We start from the raw sequence: 18,004 nt of genomic DNA on the forward strand, positions 1-18,004 counted from the left end.
AGTATTCAAAATATATTTTTTTTTCTCATTAAGCTTTGTCTCCATATCAACTTCTCTTTTCCTCTAGAAATTCGCATGAAGACTGACTTAGGTAAGGTCGCACGATCAATCTTTGTGTACTATGCTGGTACGAGTATATTTTTAAACCTTGCTTTAAAAGTTGCCGATTTTTACAAACGTCAGTAGCTTCTAAAATGCTCAAAATGTGTGAGGAACTGTTTGGTTATGAATGCTGCAGGCCTACATCATGAGAATTGCCCTTTACCATGATACATTTCATTTTGTGAGAGTTAACCCATGAGGACTGTTATATCACTCCTTTAAATCTAAATGTTTTAGTTTAGTAATATTTTATTATTTGTTTTCTTTTTGTTTTCAAAGAATTTTTGAAAATACACAACGTGACTGTAGGCCCTGGATATTACAAAGGACACATGCATACAGTCAACCTGTGTAGATAAAAGTCTGTTACAGTTGCCCCTAAGTTTTAAGGCATTTGTCGCTAGTCAATTCACGGCATGTAGGTATAATACTTTGCCAGCACAGGGGATCCATCTGCCATGTAGTATATAGCGTATTGATGCTTCTGAGGTTTGAATGTTTAAGAGTCCAAATCTCTATGTGATATTATCCTCATTTGGGATTTGTATAGGTTGATTTCTTAACCAATGATATACATAATGAAAATTGGCTCTAATATGGTCACGTGAATTCGTGATTGTAAAAATATGCAAATATTTCATCAGTCAAGTGCGCTGCAAAATAAAACAGGGGGCAGTCATGAGCAGACGGCGTGTATATATCTTTTTAATATTAAATGGGTTAGTCAAATACCAAAGAGATTTTTCTCCTCCCCACCACTAGAGGGCGGACTCTACAATGGAGTCAGTGGGGAGGAGAAAAATCTCTTTGGTGATTTCATGGGGGCCGCCATTGTTCCACTCAACAATGGCGGACTTTGCGTACTATGTATTTTCTACAGCGCGTATTACGCGAACTTCTGAACTTCTTTTGGCTGCTCCTCGGTTGCTCGTTTGCTAGCGTGTTAGCACGAGGGGTGAGCCGCGCCTACCGTTGTACCGCCTCGTTGTCATCCAATGCTCCCCTTGCGCTCACAAAACAATAGTACAGGACGAAGACTCCGCACTCTAGCAGTCACTGGGGAAAATCTCTTTGTCAAATACCGGTTAGTGATTGGCTAAACACAGTCACGTGATGGAGGTATATTCGTTATGTTCACCCATGGGCGAACATTCTTGTTATGTTCGCCCATGGGCGATTCTTGTTATGTTCTCCCATGAGAAAACATTTTCACATACAGTAACAAATACCCGCGCGCACTGGTGAATTTGGCTCTGCGCGAGCTAGCGCGATCGAGTGCGTTGTGCGCGTGCTGGACCTTTACGCTAAGCGTACAATGATATCAATACCGTAAGGTACGGTGTACGGTTTGATGCGCCACTTTCAGAGCGTGAAATCAATTGATAATGATGGTATTTAACTAACCTATATAATATAACAGATGATGACTTTTGTTGTCGGGAACATACCAAACGTTAGACCCTCGGGGTTTGAAATGCTATTTCGGGAGGCTATAAGTCCCTCGACTTCGTCTCGGGACTTATAACCTCCCTCAATAGCATTTCAAACCCTTCGGGTGGAACATTCGGTATAAGTTCCCTTCCCCGCCAGTCATCATCTATATAATGATATCAGGTGGTACATTATCAGGAGTCAAGAACGCATTTCTTTTTTTCTTTTCTTTTTTTTTTTAGTTGCGATTACAAGAAACTAAAACAAATCGTGAATTAATCGTGAATTAAATCTACCAGGTCTAAAACAACAACAACAATTATCCGCTGTAACTAACACGTTGCAAAAGAATCACCCAAGCCATTTGTGAATGTTGACAGAATGATGACCAACGTACGTGACATAATTGTTTCTTGGACACAGTTGGATGACTGCCAGTTTGTTTGTTTGTTAATTTCCATCTGCGAAGATGGCTGGATAGCCCATATTCAGCTACGTTAAGCTGGTCTTCGCATGGGGTCCAGTTGGATGTGAGGTGGGACCACTTCACCAGGTTAGACACCCTATAGACACCTAGAACATGCCCTTTGGTCTCTTCTCCAACCACGCGGCTATCTTCGGTTCCTTCTTCATGCGCGCCACGAAGTCCTTGATGAGGGGATACTTATCTAACAGCTGGGGCATCATTTCCTCAAGGAACTCAAATACGGCGAAAACGTACAGATCCGCGGCAGTCATCTATCAAAAGACAACGCACAAATGAAAGTTCGACAGTCCTTGGCCGGGAATGCGAGCAATTTAATCACAATTTTACCCATTTTGAAAACAGATTTCTACAGACATCTTAATTTCTCCAGCTTCTCTTTTGATATCAAACATTTCACTTTCCCTTTTCCGACAAAAATGCCCATTGCTGAATTACAATAAATAAATAAATAAATAGATAAATAAGAATAAATAAATAAATTAATATATATATATATATGTATATATATATATATATATATATATATATATGTATATATATATATATATATATATATATATATATATATATATATAAAACAAAGCATTGCAAAGAATACTTGTATAACCGTTGTCGTGATACATGCATGGCATAAGTAGTAACATTACCAATTAAATTTCATTTGTTATATTTGAAGAGGTTGTTGGCAAAAACCGATAAGTCCATTTTTGAAGATTTTGAAGAACGGTCTCTGTCATAAAGTACAAAATGAAACCTTTTAAATGATATATTGGTCACTACAAATAAAGGTACATTTTTGAAGTTATGGTCAACAGAAGCCAAAAAATCTTATTATTCTCTTTATTTCTCTTGACCTTTAATCGCAAATATCTCCATTTGGCAAATATGGACTTATCGGTTTTTGCGAACAAACCCTTCATTTCGTCTATCGTTAACGGCTAGAAAGATCCGTCACTACAATGTATGTACAGTGAAAGCCATTACATGAAATAAGCATATACTAGTAGTAAGTTCACGAAAGTAACTATCCATTCAGGGCCGTTCTTTATTATAATACTCCTGAATCCTCATTGCATTTGAAGAAAAACTGAAGTCTCTTAAACACTACTCCACAGGGATGATAGCATTGGTTGATATGGGCTTCAGGTTTCCATTTTTTGTGAGATTATGACAAACCTCTTATGAAACAGACAGAGCATACAATTCTATAAGAGGAATGCAAAGTTTATACTTAACGATAATTGGTTTTGAAATTGCAGAGATATCAAGCACAAAGCGATCCTAATAAAAGGCTGGAACCACCTTTTTAGGATCCATTTTGTTTCACTTTGTTTTTGGGATATCTCACCCACTTCAAAACCAAATTTCATCAAATAAACTTTGAATTCCTCGAAGAATTTGTTTCTTTATTATTTTACTTACTGGTTTCTAATCATCTGAAAATAGTTAATAGCTGAATTTCCATCTCAACCAAAACAATACCATTCCTTTAAGACTTTAAAGAATTCAATAATGTTGAGAGATCGAATCTCACCGTTTCTCCAACAAAGTATCCCTTGCCCTCATTATTCTTCCCAAGATGCTTTTCGACCGGGGTGATGAATGGAACTGAAGTCTTTTCCACGTACTCCTCGATCATCTGGGCCTGAACCATTCATACCAACATTAAATGAGTCAATCAAAATCTAATCGGCGAAAGTCCGGACAAATACATGTGACTATTGCAAATTCTAAAAGTTTGGACGACGTCACAAGATGAACCACATCTCTTTAAAGAAATTCATCCTTGAAGTAATAATTTTAGTTCATTTGCTATGAATACTTTCTATTTTTGCAAGGGGATTGATGTTTTCGGGGAGGACTTGCTATTACTATGTTTCACACTTTAGAAATACCTAATGTTTCATTACAGAAACATTAGTGTATGTTTACACAATCTTTAACCGAGTGATTTCCGGCAAGACAAATTCCAAGCCAGCTGCATTGATCTCAGGTTGATGGACATGATAATATGTCCTTGATGAGTTCTGAATACAGTAGTTATTATCCAGAACTATTATGTTTGATACTTTCACGTGATTTTCTACCTCAATTTTGCACACTACATGAAAGAAACGTCATTGAAATTGTACGACATGAAGATTTTTCGATATGATAATTAAAATCCACATCCGTTAGTGGGTACCCCGTGCCCAAATATGCAGCGTACTTTTCCTGTCTTGAAAAGCATGACCGAAGAATCCAGTGAAACATTAGACGTATAGTATGGGGTTAGTGTCTTTCCACAACAGTCACCACTACCATTAGTTACGTTCAGGCCGTGATCCTTAACTTCGAGGATGAGCTAAGTATGGAGCGCCAAGTATCACATGGGCTCCGTCGTCACGAAATGACAAAAGAGACCATGCGACACTTAGCGGCCCATACTTAACGACGAGCTCATCCTCGAAAATTCAAATTCATTCCTGTGGCTTTTGATTGTGGACTCATCTCATCGCGACCATTGCCATGGCAACCTATCACAGACCTTTTTCTCTGCATCCTTCTCCATATACATAGGAAAGACCGGCTTAGCAATCTCTTCCATCGTCTCAGCCACCAGATCGATCATTGTGGATTCATAGTTGCTCTTGCCGTACATTCCTGTATTTGAAATTGAGCATAGACTGAGCTGTATGAGCATAACACGATGTTGGGAAATAGCTTAGATGGTTGATCACTAACAGGAAAGAAGAAATAATGACGAATTCATTTGCATTACATGATCAGATGAGGGTACCGTCAGGCCAAGACTTTTTTTTTTAAAATCTATAAAACACATAGTAATCAATGGTTTGCATCTAAAAGATTTCTTTAACTGCAGAAAAGAATATTTTGTGCATTTCTTTTTTTACCGAGTTGGCGCTGTGTAACCATACGCTACTCGATACAATAGAATAATGTAACAAAATTGACGGACGCAAACGCCGCGCGTGCAAGCGCGATACTTGCTTAAGTCGATCGCGACCAAGTTCGAACAATCGCCTCAGTCGAGGAGGCTTCTCTTTATATAAATGATTTTAATCTCCCAAAAGTCGAATTTTCCGCAAGCTATTCTTTAGTCCACATAGATTAAGATGCAACCTAGGCAATGTTGTACTGCATGACCAGTCTATACATGCTGTACCCTCACCTGTTGAAATGTACAAAAGACGGATCGAAATTCCAAGTGTCGCCAGAAGTATGTGACTTAAAAGGCCTCATATTCATTCACATTATACTGTCGCAACTCCGGGCGACGACAGGCCGATCTGTACCCTGCCAGCTACGGCGCCGCAGAAATTCAGGTATTTTTTTTTTCCTCTTGTAATCATAACCATACTGTAGATTTCACATTTTGCATGTGTACTATATATACGTCTTTAATCTTTATGTAAAATACGAGCTGTTCATAGGCTAGATGAATTTGAGCCACCGTGACGGACCGACCCACAGTCGAGCAAGTCCATGCAAGGTCTCTGGTTTGAGTGAACTGGCAAGCTCAGTACCCGGGCTCAGTTTACTTGCGCTCTAAGCTGATCAGAGATATGCCCTTTAACCTGAATGACAGGCAGAAAATGATCGAGGTGACTCTACAGCCCCAGGTCCTTTGTTTGCTTGCACGCATTCGGTGTTTTGTTAGTGCTTACGTAAAACAAATGTATGCCTACTCCAATATCCAATTCCATTCAAATTAATCCACTGTTATCTGCACGAAGTGCACGTTTCAATACTCTTTATTCATTTGCTACCACCACCCAAATGATCTATACGAAAGGTCCACATGTTAGACAATATGTTTAAAACAATAATCACCAACTATCTTTTGGCAATAATATAAGCGCTCGCATTTTGCAGGATAGTGATTACAAAGTAATGAGCAGAAAGAGTTAAAGGAGAATGAGTCTAAATCTTCACCTGTGTGAACAAATTTAATTCATCTTTTTCTCACGTAATGAAATTCCCTGTGTGATTTAGAAAGTCAAAATACTGTATCACAAAAACTGAAGACTCGTTGTTTAGTTGATCACACGTTCACTCTTGTGACTGCGTAAAGTTATAGTTTTGTGTGTTCATTCGCCATCAGAAATACATCTAGATATTTTCAGATCCATTTGCATTTTAATTGTGCGAGATTAGAAGCGTATAAGAGCCTGTGCTTGAAACTGGTGTTTAATTCCTCCTATGGGGTACACTTTCATCCCGTTAGTCACTGACACTCCCGAGACAGGGCCCGTCTTATTACTCCCCAAAACTTCCGAAACTACCCGTCCCCTTTTCTTTTTTCTTTTTTTTTTTCTTTTTTATAATTGTATGCTTCACCTCTTTTTTTATTCCATATTATTATAGTGAATATATATATATATTATACAATTATGTAAAGGTCAACAAAAGTATATGTCAGACTTCTGTGACATACCATTCTCTTGGCAGAGTTTTAATAGGCTCTTAAATAAACATTGTATTATAAAATTTTTAATGATACTAGACAAAAATAAACATGCAGTGTACTATTTCATATCATGATAAAAAAAAGATGTCGAAATGAAGCAATATTGCTGTCCTTTCAGAGATCGAACCAAGGGTCATTATTTACAGAATCTTCAGTTGCTTAAAAGTTGATTCTTACCGAATTCTCGTGCCAGGTACCTCTCGATGGCGTGACTCTGTGGGAGGGGTGGGTGTGAGTCAACTATCAGAACCGGAAGCTGGCCGAACGGAAGCTCTGATAAAAGATGAGAAAAATATTACTTCCTGTAAGTTTAAATAAGGCCTCTATCTTTAGTGATGTATATGGAAATATAATCAGATTGTATGCAACGTTATTTCTTTTCTCAAAACTCACCTAACGCATGAAAAGACCCGAGTCTTCTTTTCTGCGCATCACAAAGTTATAGTACCTCAGTCTTCATTGGGAAAGAAGAGGAATCAAAAATTGCCTGCAATGTAGAATTGTTAATGCGTTTGTTTGTGTTGTTGTACAACATGAGTATACAGTGTATTTGGGAAATGGTTCACTATATGCGATCTCCTGCACACTAAAATCCGTCTACTTGATAATGTTCTGCATCCGCACGGATAAACGTGTCTCATTTCCCAAACCAAATTAGTTTTATGATAAGCAAGAGTACTAGACTTTCTTTTTAGTCTTTGGTTATTGTGTCTGTCCGTCGAAACGTAATCATTTTATGATAACATAATTCAAATGGATTTAGTCCTTTATCACACCGTATGCCCGTCTGGTGTCACTTGACACATATTAATGCGACCTTCGAAAGGTAACAATGTTGCTCAAGCGTAACCCTTATCACGTAAATCAAAATCCTAACTCACAGGAGCCAAACGAAGATACATTTTTCCCTTTGGTTATCAACCACCTGCAAGAAAATTCGAAGATCTCATAAAACCTCCGCACCCCATCCAAAACAAAACAAAACAACGAACAGAACTATAAAATGCATGGTCCACCATGACACAGTTGACAAAGAGTAAGTGAATCTGTTTAGAGTAAAAATGCGTTAAAATTGCATTCGTTTCCGCTGTTGTGTACACTTATCAATACAAACTATTAAAGGACAAGTCCACCTTCAGTGGATTGAGTGAATGCAGCAATATTAGTGGAACACATCAGTGAAAGTTTGGGGAAAATTTGACAATCCATTCAAAAGTTATGAATTTTTAAAGTATCTGCGTAGTCACTGCTGGATGAGAAGACTACTATCAGACTATAGTGTATGATGTCATATGCGTACCATATAAAGAAAATAAAAAGAGAATTTCACAAAACTTTACTTTTTTAATTAAGTGCACATTTCTTCGACTTGTTACTGACATATGTTAAGGGTAATATTATTCCCCCTGCCTTCTGAAAGAGAGAAGTCAAGTGTTCTTTTGTTATGCGAGAAAAGTAAGAATATGTTGAATTTTCTTTATTCTTTCTTTATATCGTTGTACTCATGTGACATCACAAGCTATAGCAGTCTTCTCATCCAGCCTTGAGTGAGCAGAAACTTTAAGAATTCACAACTTTTGAACTGATTGTCCGATTTTCCTCAAACTCTCAATGATGTGCTCTACTAATATTGCTGCATTCACTCAACCCATGTCTATGAAGGTGAACTTGTCCTTTAAACTGCGATTGCACTTTAGACTTGATAAACTTAAGCAGTTGATGGGGGCGTGGCAGACTATATATATTCTGTAAGTTCAAGGTACTTTATGACCTGTACTGTACTACGTTAGGCAACAACGGACATTGTAATATTAGTTAGCCTGCTAAAGGTATCACATTAAAACTTGTGTATTCACTGTGGTTCCAATACCAGGCAATCGTTGTATCCTTTGATAGCGTCTCGACTATGAACAATAAAACAGGCAGTGGCATACATAATCATACCGTACTTTTGGGGGCGTTTACATAATATAGGGTGCTCAAAGCATAATTCATATTTTGAATCTTGATTCTCGATTCGACTGAGAGTTGTGCTTGCAATTTGTAACAACATTTGGAAAATGACTTTGTAATTATAGTGTGCATGCTGATGATATGATACGAAATACCTTTCTCTCTCCCTCAGGAAATATATGAAGAATGTATGCTTTATACATGTTCACAAAACAAGAGAAAAGACACACAAAATGTTACTTGTTAACGATCAATGTGTTATTATCATAATATTGGATATTCTTCGTGATAAAGCTTGCAGTCTTTGCTTCAAATTCCTTAACATTGAACCCCTTGGACGCGATACCCTTACAGGTAATAATGATATTCCCTTCGAAATTATTGAATCATGTTAAGGATTGGTAATCGCAATGTCATACCTTGATTCCAACAAATTTTAGTTGATTTTAGCAATGCATAATTTGCAAATATTTGCGAACACACTCGCTGCAAGATGCAAATGGAGAAAGGTAAAAAAAAAAAAAAAAAAGATGGTTTAAAGAATTCTCTGTGCGAGCGAGACGTATAGTGACACGATAGTGATAAGCTTACTTGATTTGTCTTCTTTCATTGCGGCAAACTCCTCCTGTGTGACGCGGCTGTCCTCGTATTCGACGCCGGCCTGGGCGAAGAGTAGACGGGACACCTCGGCACGACCACGGCCGTTAAAGTACACGAGCTTGTAGGAAGGCATGATGATAATGATGATTTCGGATGACCAAGGACGAGAAGAAAATTAATATAAGATGGGGAAAAATCCTGATGAGACTAGCCGGGAGAGGTCGGAGCCTGCTGAATGACGAGTTCCCTTGAAAATCACTGCCTACCACGTAGGCCTACACACCTACCACGTACGCACCTATGATTGCATAATGTGCAAACTGAAATTTGTTTGCAGAGGGCTTTTGTTCTCTCTCTCTCCAACGGCAAAGACCCCTAGCTGAATGAGATAGAGACCAAAGTGTGTTGACGCAGCCCGAATGAAGCATAAAGAAGAATCGAGTTTACATAGGGGAGGAAAACATATGTCATGCAAATACATGTACGTGTATTGACAACACGAGAGACAAAGTGGGCCGGTGGCCGTGATAACACTGTTATAGAAGTGTATTCTTTTAATTCCGTGATTATGAACGACAACCTCAAATCAACGGTCAAAAGTGTCATTTAATTTCTAACCTGTATATGAGTTCGCACACAGGTTGAAATAGAAAATGAATTCAAAATAAATAGTGTTGGGGATCACTTCGGACGGGACGAGACATATTTTTTTAGTCTTAGTTTTCATTGCAGAGCCTACGTGTTACAATAATTGTAAGTGCTTATGTATATATATTATATTTGTCAATACGTGATAATTTTTATGGACTATATATCTTATCTCCCTCTCCCTCTCTCTCTCTCTCTCTCTTTCTATATATATATATATATATATATATATATATATATGTTGCGAATTCACGTATTGGCTCCAATATAGCGAAGAATCAAAAAATAAACTAGTAATGCATTATTTCGCCAATAAGAATGAGTTTATTGAACAACTCAAATTTTCGGTGGCCTCCACCTTCTTCAGGAGTCTCGACGCGGAATGTCAATACCAAAACATAAATTGAACATGAAGAGCGCGCACCCATATACACAGAATTGGTTGCTATGAGAGTGCGTACCCTTTACAATGATGTTGCCATGTAGACGCAATGTAGTCAAGGTACCCCACGCATAAGGAGGAGGACATTGACATGTTTATTACGTAACAATGGTGTTCAATTACTTTGTATTATCACATGTTAAGATATCGACATATGTACTCATCAACGTACCATAAGTTACAAAATTAGGTTAAAGAGCGCTCCAACAATCAAATTGTTTCATGACTTAAAATACAAAAATCATCGGTAGGAAGAAGTTGGTATAATAATTCCTGTTAAGAAACTGATGAAATAGTCAATTACAAAAGCCACAGTTTGGTGGTGTCTCGCTGAAAGCTAAACAGATTTGAACATGCAAGTGTGAAATTGATTGACTCATACAACTGAGTAATAGGATGACAGTGTGAATCCATCTACAGAAAATAATACAAAATAAGAGTAAATTGATTATTAAGATGGAGACATGAAATCATAATATTCGCTATAATTCGTCATAATCTCAGACAGAATAACCAACTAATTTCTCTATCACAACACCAGTGGTAGTGAAATAGTTATCAATTAGAAAGATATTTTGAAAAAAATATCTTATAATCCTCATCATGACTTATTCTTCTCTTTAACGGAAGAATGAGTAACCGTTTAGAATGGATAAATCCCTGTTCAACCCTTCACCTTGAAAGCTCTTACTCTTCACGATTACTCGTAACTCGGCGAGTTTTCTTTCCTCTGCTGATGGTATTGACATTCCGCGTCGAGACTCCTGAAGAAGGTGGAGGCCACCGAAAATTTGAGTTGTTCAATAAACTCATTCTTATTGGCGAAATAATGCATTACTAGTTTATTTTTTGATTCTTCGCTATATATATATATATATATATATATATATATATATATATACATTGTCATATACATATATACGTATATATTACATCAATTGTATTTTTCGATATAGGCGTATACAAGCATTTGCGCTGGTTTGTAATGTGAGTCTGTATCTCCCTCATTCTCTCTCTCTGGAGAATTACGTGACTATGCTATGGGTGTTGACACAAGGGTAGATTTCAAACTATGCGGGCGGTCTACCAATAGCTGGATTAAAAATCAGTTCTCATGTATTGTGGGGGGTTGTTGAAAAAAAAAAAAGGTCACATTTTTACAAAATAAACATCTTCCAGTTTTTCGGTGATGGTGTGGCCAAGGGGCTGAAAAGTTGACCAAAAATAGAGTAAGATCAGCTGAAAGAGAAACGTCAGGCATAAACGGGAAAATATTAGATAGGATTTCAAATACATTATAATAATGCATTTATATAAGATTTATATCAAGTGGTAGAGCGCGCCTACCTCGCTTCTATTGAAAGAAAACCTAAACTTCATGACAGTCATGATCTTGAATTCAAAGTGATGATTTGGAATTACTGCAACTTGAACTGAAATGAATAAATAATGAATAAATAAATATCATTTAAAAAGCGCTTATTACAATGTTTCTAAGCGCTGAACATCTCAAAGAAACAATTAGAAAAAACAAATTCAGTCATGGAGTAGATACAAATAGTAGTACGATGAAACGCAATACAAAATACACAGAATACACATTGTAAATTATAACTTATAGAACGAACGTAACATAAATATATAGTAAATCCATACAAATTACATGTCATGCGAGAACAGATGAATTTTCAGTAATGTTTTGAAGGAGTCTACTGTAGGAGCTTCACGGACTTGAACCAAAAGAAAAAAAAAGCACATTCTTTCCTCCAAACAGTACTTCAAATTTCTTGTATTATATAGAACTTATATTGGATGTATATTAAACGAGAATTTTGATTGCGTATTTTCTAGTTCTTATCAGACGTATTAGCTGTTCTCGTGTATATGATATGAATTGTAACATACTTTACCCTCTTGTAACCAAAGTTACTTCACATGATTTGTGTAATGCCCATGGTATATCCAAACTTATTCAACTTCCCACGCGTGTGACCCTCTCAAGTGCATACTACTTAATCTAATTTGGTTCTCTTCAGTGTCTTAGGTGGTTTAGATTCTCAAATACACGATCACGAACGGTGGGTTTAAGCACCTACTCCTTCAATTGGTATACAGGTGTTATAAAATCCCGTCGGTAAAGTCCACGCCCCAAAACCCCTGGCCAAAATCTCTCGCCCTCGTTCTTTCGTATAGGAATTTCGACGAAAACAAATTCTTGGACGACTTAGCTGGCGTGGATTTGCATTCATTGTACACCAACAATAATGACGTTGACCAAATGATGTTGAAGCTTCCAATAGTAACATGCATGCCCCGTATGTAAACTGAAAGTGCTCCATGGGTAGGCCGTAAATGAGGAATACTTAGCTCTTACTCGAGAACGTGATTTCCACTATAAAACAAAAATTTGATCACGTTAGAATTCTCAATAAAGCGAACATTTTCGAAATAATTATGATTGGCGTGCGGATTTGAATGATTAAAGACTTGTGGAGGATATGTTCACGTTTTCGAAATAAGACCATTAATTTGACTGAAAAAAAAAAAAACACCTAATAAGTTGTATTACTGAAATAGATTTTCTGAGTTGACTACTGATATGAAGACAGAGTGGAAAGTCATGAATGATCTTCTTCTTTAATGTAAAAGTCAAGAAAATTAAATTGTTGTATATAAATATAAAATGGCGAATCGATTGTGATAGCGCTGCTATTGCACAACAACAACAACAACAACAACAACAACAAATAAAGAAAAAAATCGATGAAATGTACAGTGATTGAAGTTGGTAAAGATAAAGATTCAGCTCTTGGGCTGACCTCGGTCACTCGAAATATCAACACTTTGCAAACAATGGTAAAAAGAGCGTTATCATATACATCTAGGTCTACATTAAGCAACATTACAAGAGATTTTGTCAAGAGGAAATTAAGGTCAGCAGACTGCTGCATCAAAGGGATCGTATAGTTTTGTTTGAGACCTAATTTCAGGTTTCTAACATTTTTTGACGAGATAATGAGAAACCTCCTATAAAATTTGAACGAACATGTAATTCCATGAGAGATTCAACGCTTATTTGACGAAAATTGGTTTTGAAATGGCTGAGATATCCAAAACAGAGCGATTCTAATGAAGTGTCGGACCCATATTTTATTACGATCGCTTTGTTTTACTTTGTTTTTGGATGTTTCAGTCATTCCAAACCCGATTTTCATCAAATAAAATTTTGAATTCCTCTTAAAATAACGTATGCTCTGTACTATGTTGTATTTCATAAGTGTTTTCTTGGAATCTCGCAAAAAGTTAAAAGCCCAATTCTCATCTCCACCAATACTGTACCATCCCTTTAAAACTACTGGATTATGAATGACCACCACCCACACCTTTTAGAGCTTTTTATCTTGCTGGCTGACCTGTATTTGTACTTCGTTAGACATCGGTCACTTTCCGTACAAATGGAATTTTAAAACATAATCCCAAATTAAAAAAAAAGGAAAGTATTAAAGCGACCTGGTAAATTACTGCCACATTTCGAGTATTGTGGCGTTATTCCGAAGGATTGTTATTCGTAAAATTCGGTGATCAGAAATTTGATAGGAATATTCGTTGTTTTAATGAATGTTCCTTACTCGGAGCATGAAATAAGGTATGTTCGCAAAGATCATAAAGTACACTAACAAAACCTCGGAAATAGGAAGCTTATATCGTCTTCCGATAAAATAAAGCGTTTAAAGAACAATCCTTACTTCATTTTAGGATTAATCAACGAACCTTCGGAACAAAGAACCTTATTATTTCACTAACAAACCACCGACATCACACATACTTTATCTCGTCCCTTCTAGAATTATTACAACTTTCGGCATAACGAATATTAGGGAGAACAAAGCTCAAGAATAACTAATACTGTATACAAGTGTATTTCATTTTGTGGATTTACTTCAGCGCCACAAATCCTGGGAATGGCAAAACTTGGGAACAATGAACCATCGTAATAACGACCTAATTCGGTATAACGAAATAATTTGGTATTAGCGAACCCTTGGAAAAACGAACCGTTACTGAATCCAACCATAAATTTATAACATCACATGTCTTTTCAAACAAGGCACGAAGGTAGAAACAATCGTATGCTTTCTTATATATATATATATATATATATATATATATATATATATATATATATATATATATATATATATATATATATCGAAGAATAAACCGGTAATGCAATATTTCGCCAATATAGAGTTTATTGAGCAACTCAAAATAAACTCTATATTGGCAAAATATGGCATTAGCGGTTTATTCTTCGTTACATTGGAGCCAATACGTGAATTCGCAACATATATATATATATATATATATATATATATATATATCATTGTTAGGGTCTACATTCAAACGAAATTAATGAGGTACAGCAACCCATTTTCCATAGATTTCCAGCTTTATGAGGAATATTCAATAACAGCAAACAATTATCATTCGCATAGTTTGCGTGTCTTCCGCATCAGTGTATTTGTTCGATTACAACGAAATTTCGGTATAACATAAGGAGTAAACTGCCGGTCCCGAGAATTTCGTTCAAGACAGGAGTGCACTTATAATCACATCCATACATTGCAGGGGGACCGGGTGTAATAATGAGGGGTGATTTCCCTTCCTATACACGAGGGAATTTTCAAATTCTTTGAATTGAAATTCAACGACGTGGTGCACATTTTAAAGGACTGCATTTATTTGAATATTTGCCAATCCCAAACATTTGCTAATTTGTGGAGGGGGAACCGAGTTAAAGGGTGGGGGGTGGAAAGGGTATCCCACACGGGGGAGATTTCACACCTTTATAACTGAGTTAAATGAGCTGGTGCACATTTTTAGTGAAACACTTGTAATTTTGTTGCCCCCCCCCCCCCCCCCCCCCGGCATTGTGGCGCGGGAAGAGGAAAGATGCATGGAGAGGATGAGAGAAGGGTAACCATGCCCCCCTCCAAGAGAATAAAGGAGCTTCTCTAATTTTAGAATAGAAATTCAACGATATAGCGCACAATATAGTTACACAATACCTGAAAGTAACATTGTGCATGCAGTTTGTGTAGACGCAGCCAATCAAAACAATTGAATTTTAAAGGGACTGTACAGTACTGGTTGAGATGAGGAGTCAGGTTTATAATATTCCTAAGTGAGATGAGAAACCTCTTATGAAATATGGAAGAGCATGTAATTTTACGAAGGATTCAACGTTTATTTGATGAAAATTGGTTTTCAAATGGCCGAGATATCCAAAAAGTGAAAATAATAAAAGGCGACAGGCCACGCCTTTTATTAGGACCTCTTTCTTTCACCTTGTTTTTGGATATCTCAGACATTTCAAAACCGATTTTCATCAAATACACTTTTGATTCCCCGTAGAATTGCATGCTTAAGCTTTGACATTCCATAGAGTGGTTTCTGAATATCTCGTAAAACATTGAAAAGCTAAATCCTCACCTCAACCAGAACTGTACAGTCCCTGTAAACTACACAGTGTATATATGATTATTTTTCATGTGAAGTGTTAATTTATTTCTTTTGGGCAAATCAGCCACCGAGGCAGAAATCCATTTCATCGTAACAACAAGGACAACAACGTGAAAGAAAATTTGTGTTGCATTTATTAATTCACTCAAATCTACAGAATATGAGTTATTCGATGTTCTGAAAAAAAAAAAAAAACATGTAAGGGCACATACTGAAATGTAAAATCTACAAATATATTGTCAGGCACAATACATCACAGCCCTGTGCATAATTCACCTACAGTAAAACATGGAATACATGGATATGCCTGTACACTGTATGACCATAATTTTGTAATATAGATACAAATGTACATGATAACATCTAGTCAGCTACCAGCAAAAACTAACCTGTTAATTATCAAACGGAAATCAATTTCATCTGTACTCTGTCTAAAAAAAAAACAAAAAAAAAAACTGTCGGACCTTTATAAACTACACTGCACTATTTCAAGGTGTCAACATAAGTTACTTTAGGAACTGAGTTAATTGCCATGTACTGTGATCACGTTTTGTTTTGTTTTGTTTTGTTTTGTTCTAGACGGGACTGCGCAAGCATTTCAATACATGTATTTTAATGAATCAGGAGGGTTTATAACATGTCTTTTTTTTTCTCCCCTCAAACCTAAAACTTGTTGCCATCTGTGGCAACAGTACTAAATGCATAGACAAATTAAAAAAGCACACAACGACAAATAGTAAACAAATGTTATTGAATTAATGAATACATTTATAAATAATCTGAACTGAAAAAGCAAAAAAAAAAAAAGATGCCAGCGACTGAAACTCGCCAAGGATTTCAGTCTGTCAAATGCAACAATATTAAATGACTGGTGTACAAATTTCCTTCACATAATATCCTCTAGTTTTTATAAAGTGAAAATTTGGAGTGTGGTACAGTCGGCCAAGAGTTGATAATACAAAAATGTAGTATAGTTCTGATTTTGCAGCCTATGTTTTTTGTTAGGCTACACCTTGGTCATCAAGGATGGAATGTTGCTTGTTTGCGTTTGTCTGCCAGGGGACTTTGAATATTCAAGATAATTTACATGCATTTCTGCTATCTTTTTCCAGGATCTACGTGGTATGTACAATGTACTCCTGTTATAACGAAGTCCTCAGGTTTTCTTTCATTATAACAGAACAGTATCCTGTATTAGAATATATCTTGATGATAATTTTGGGACTTGAAGTCTGCTTTCACTGTAATGAGAATTTGTTATAACCGAGTTCATTGTAACGGGAGTGCACTGTATACTGTATTGGACTCTCCTGACTGATAAAGAATACAGTGGAAACTCAGTACAACAAACTCCCTGGGTCAGGGACCAAGAAAACTTGTACTTTATGTCAGATATTTTGTTATACAAAACAAAAGATAAATTCATTGGACTGGAGAAATTAGTTTGTCATAATATATCAGGTATTTTGTTATATGTATCGGATCTGTTTATACAGTGTATCAAGTTTCCACTTTACTGGCAGCTAAGCCCTGTGAGAGGGCAGCCAATTAACATTCACACACTCGTACTAGGGAGATTCCACGGGGGGTTTAGGGGGATAATTCTCCATTACAATGGCATTTAATGGAGCAAAAATAATCTCCAAATCAAGAGATTTTGGATATTCTCTGATCCAGATGTAAAGAGATGGTGTCATTCTTTGGAAGTCTCCTGGTAGAATCAGTGAGACTTGGCTGCTCAGGGTCCCATTTCATAAAACTTGTTATCAGTTAACAACTGCCTCATTTCTATGACAAATTTCCTCTCAGCCAATCAGAAGCCCGGATTTCAGTAGCTTATAACAAATATTGTAAGTTGTTATTGATAACAAGTTTTATGAAAGTTTCCTAGCCCCAAAGTTCAAAGCTAAAAGCTCCTCTGTAATTCATGGTTTCCGAAGCCCTGATATAACACTTTAACACAATGATTTCATTGGGTACAAGAAGATTATTGCAATGAAAGTTTACATAACTTTGAAAAAAGTAAATAGAAAGAAAATCCAATGACACTAATCTTATACACAAACAAAACACAAAAACAGTTTAATCATTCTAGATCAATGAAATGAACTACATGTATAAAGTCTCTGTGAGAAGTTTGTATCTTATGAACCCTTTCTGTGCCATGGACTTTAGACAGATAGAACCTTGTGGTGTTTTCTGTGCTAATCTGCATTCAAAGCACACAAATTAATGGTTAAACTATGTGAGTGAACCTGTTGAGTATCATCCATTTTAATCCAACTTTTAAACTCTTCTCAACCCTGTATACTTCCTGTAACAAAATGTTATGGTTAAAATAGATATA

At 36.5% G+C, this 18,004-nt stretch overlaps 1 protein-coding gene across 1 annotated transcript; it reads right to left on the minus strand.

Annotated features, from left to right (window-relative positions):
- Positions 1-2,106: 2,106 nt before the first annotated feature.
- LOC140226316 (S-crystallin SL11-like) lies at positions 2,107-9,180 on the minus strand. The gene is made up of 5 exons (XM_072306810.1): positions 9,036-9,180; positions 6,669-6,764; positions 4,548-4,663; positions 3,555-3,665; positions 2,107-2,271 (listed from the first exon to the last, which is right to left on the minus strand). The coding sequence occupies exons 1-5, from the start codon at positions 9,175-9,177 to the stop codon at positions 2,107-2,109; spliced, it is 630 nt and encodes a 209-aa protein (XP_072162911.1). The 5' UTR covers positions 9,178-9,180.
- Between the last annotated feature and the right edge of the window lie 8,824 nt (positions 9,181-18,004).

This window comes from Diadema setosum, chromosome 3 (assembly GCF_964275005.1).
Source record: "Diadema setosum chromosome 3, eeDiaSeto1, whole genome shotgun sequence".
Lineage (NCBI taxonomy): Eukaryota > Metazoa > Echinodermata > Echinoidea > Diadematoida > Diadematidae > Diadema > Diadema setosum.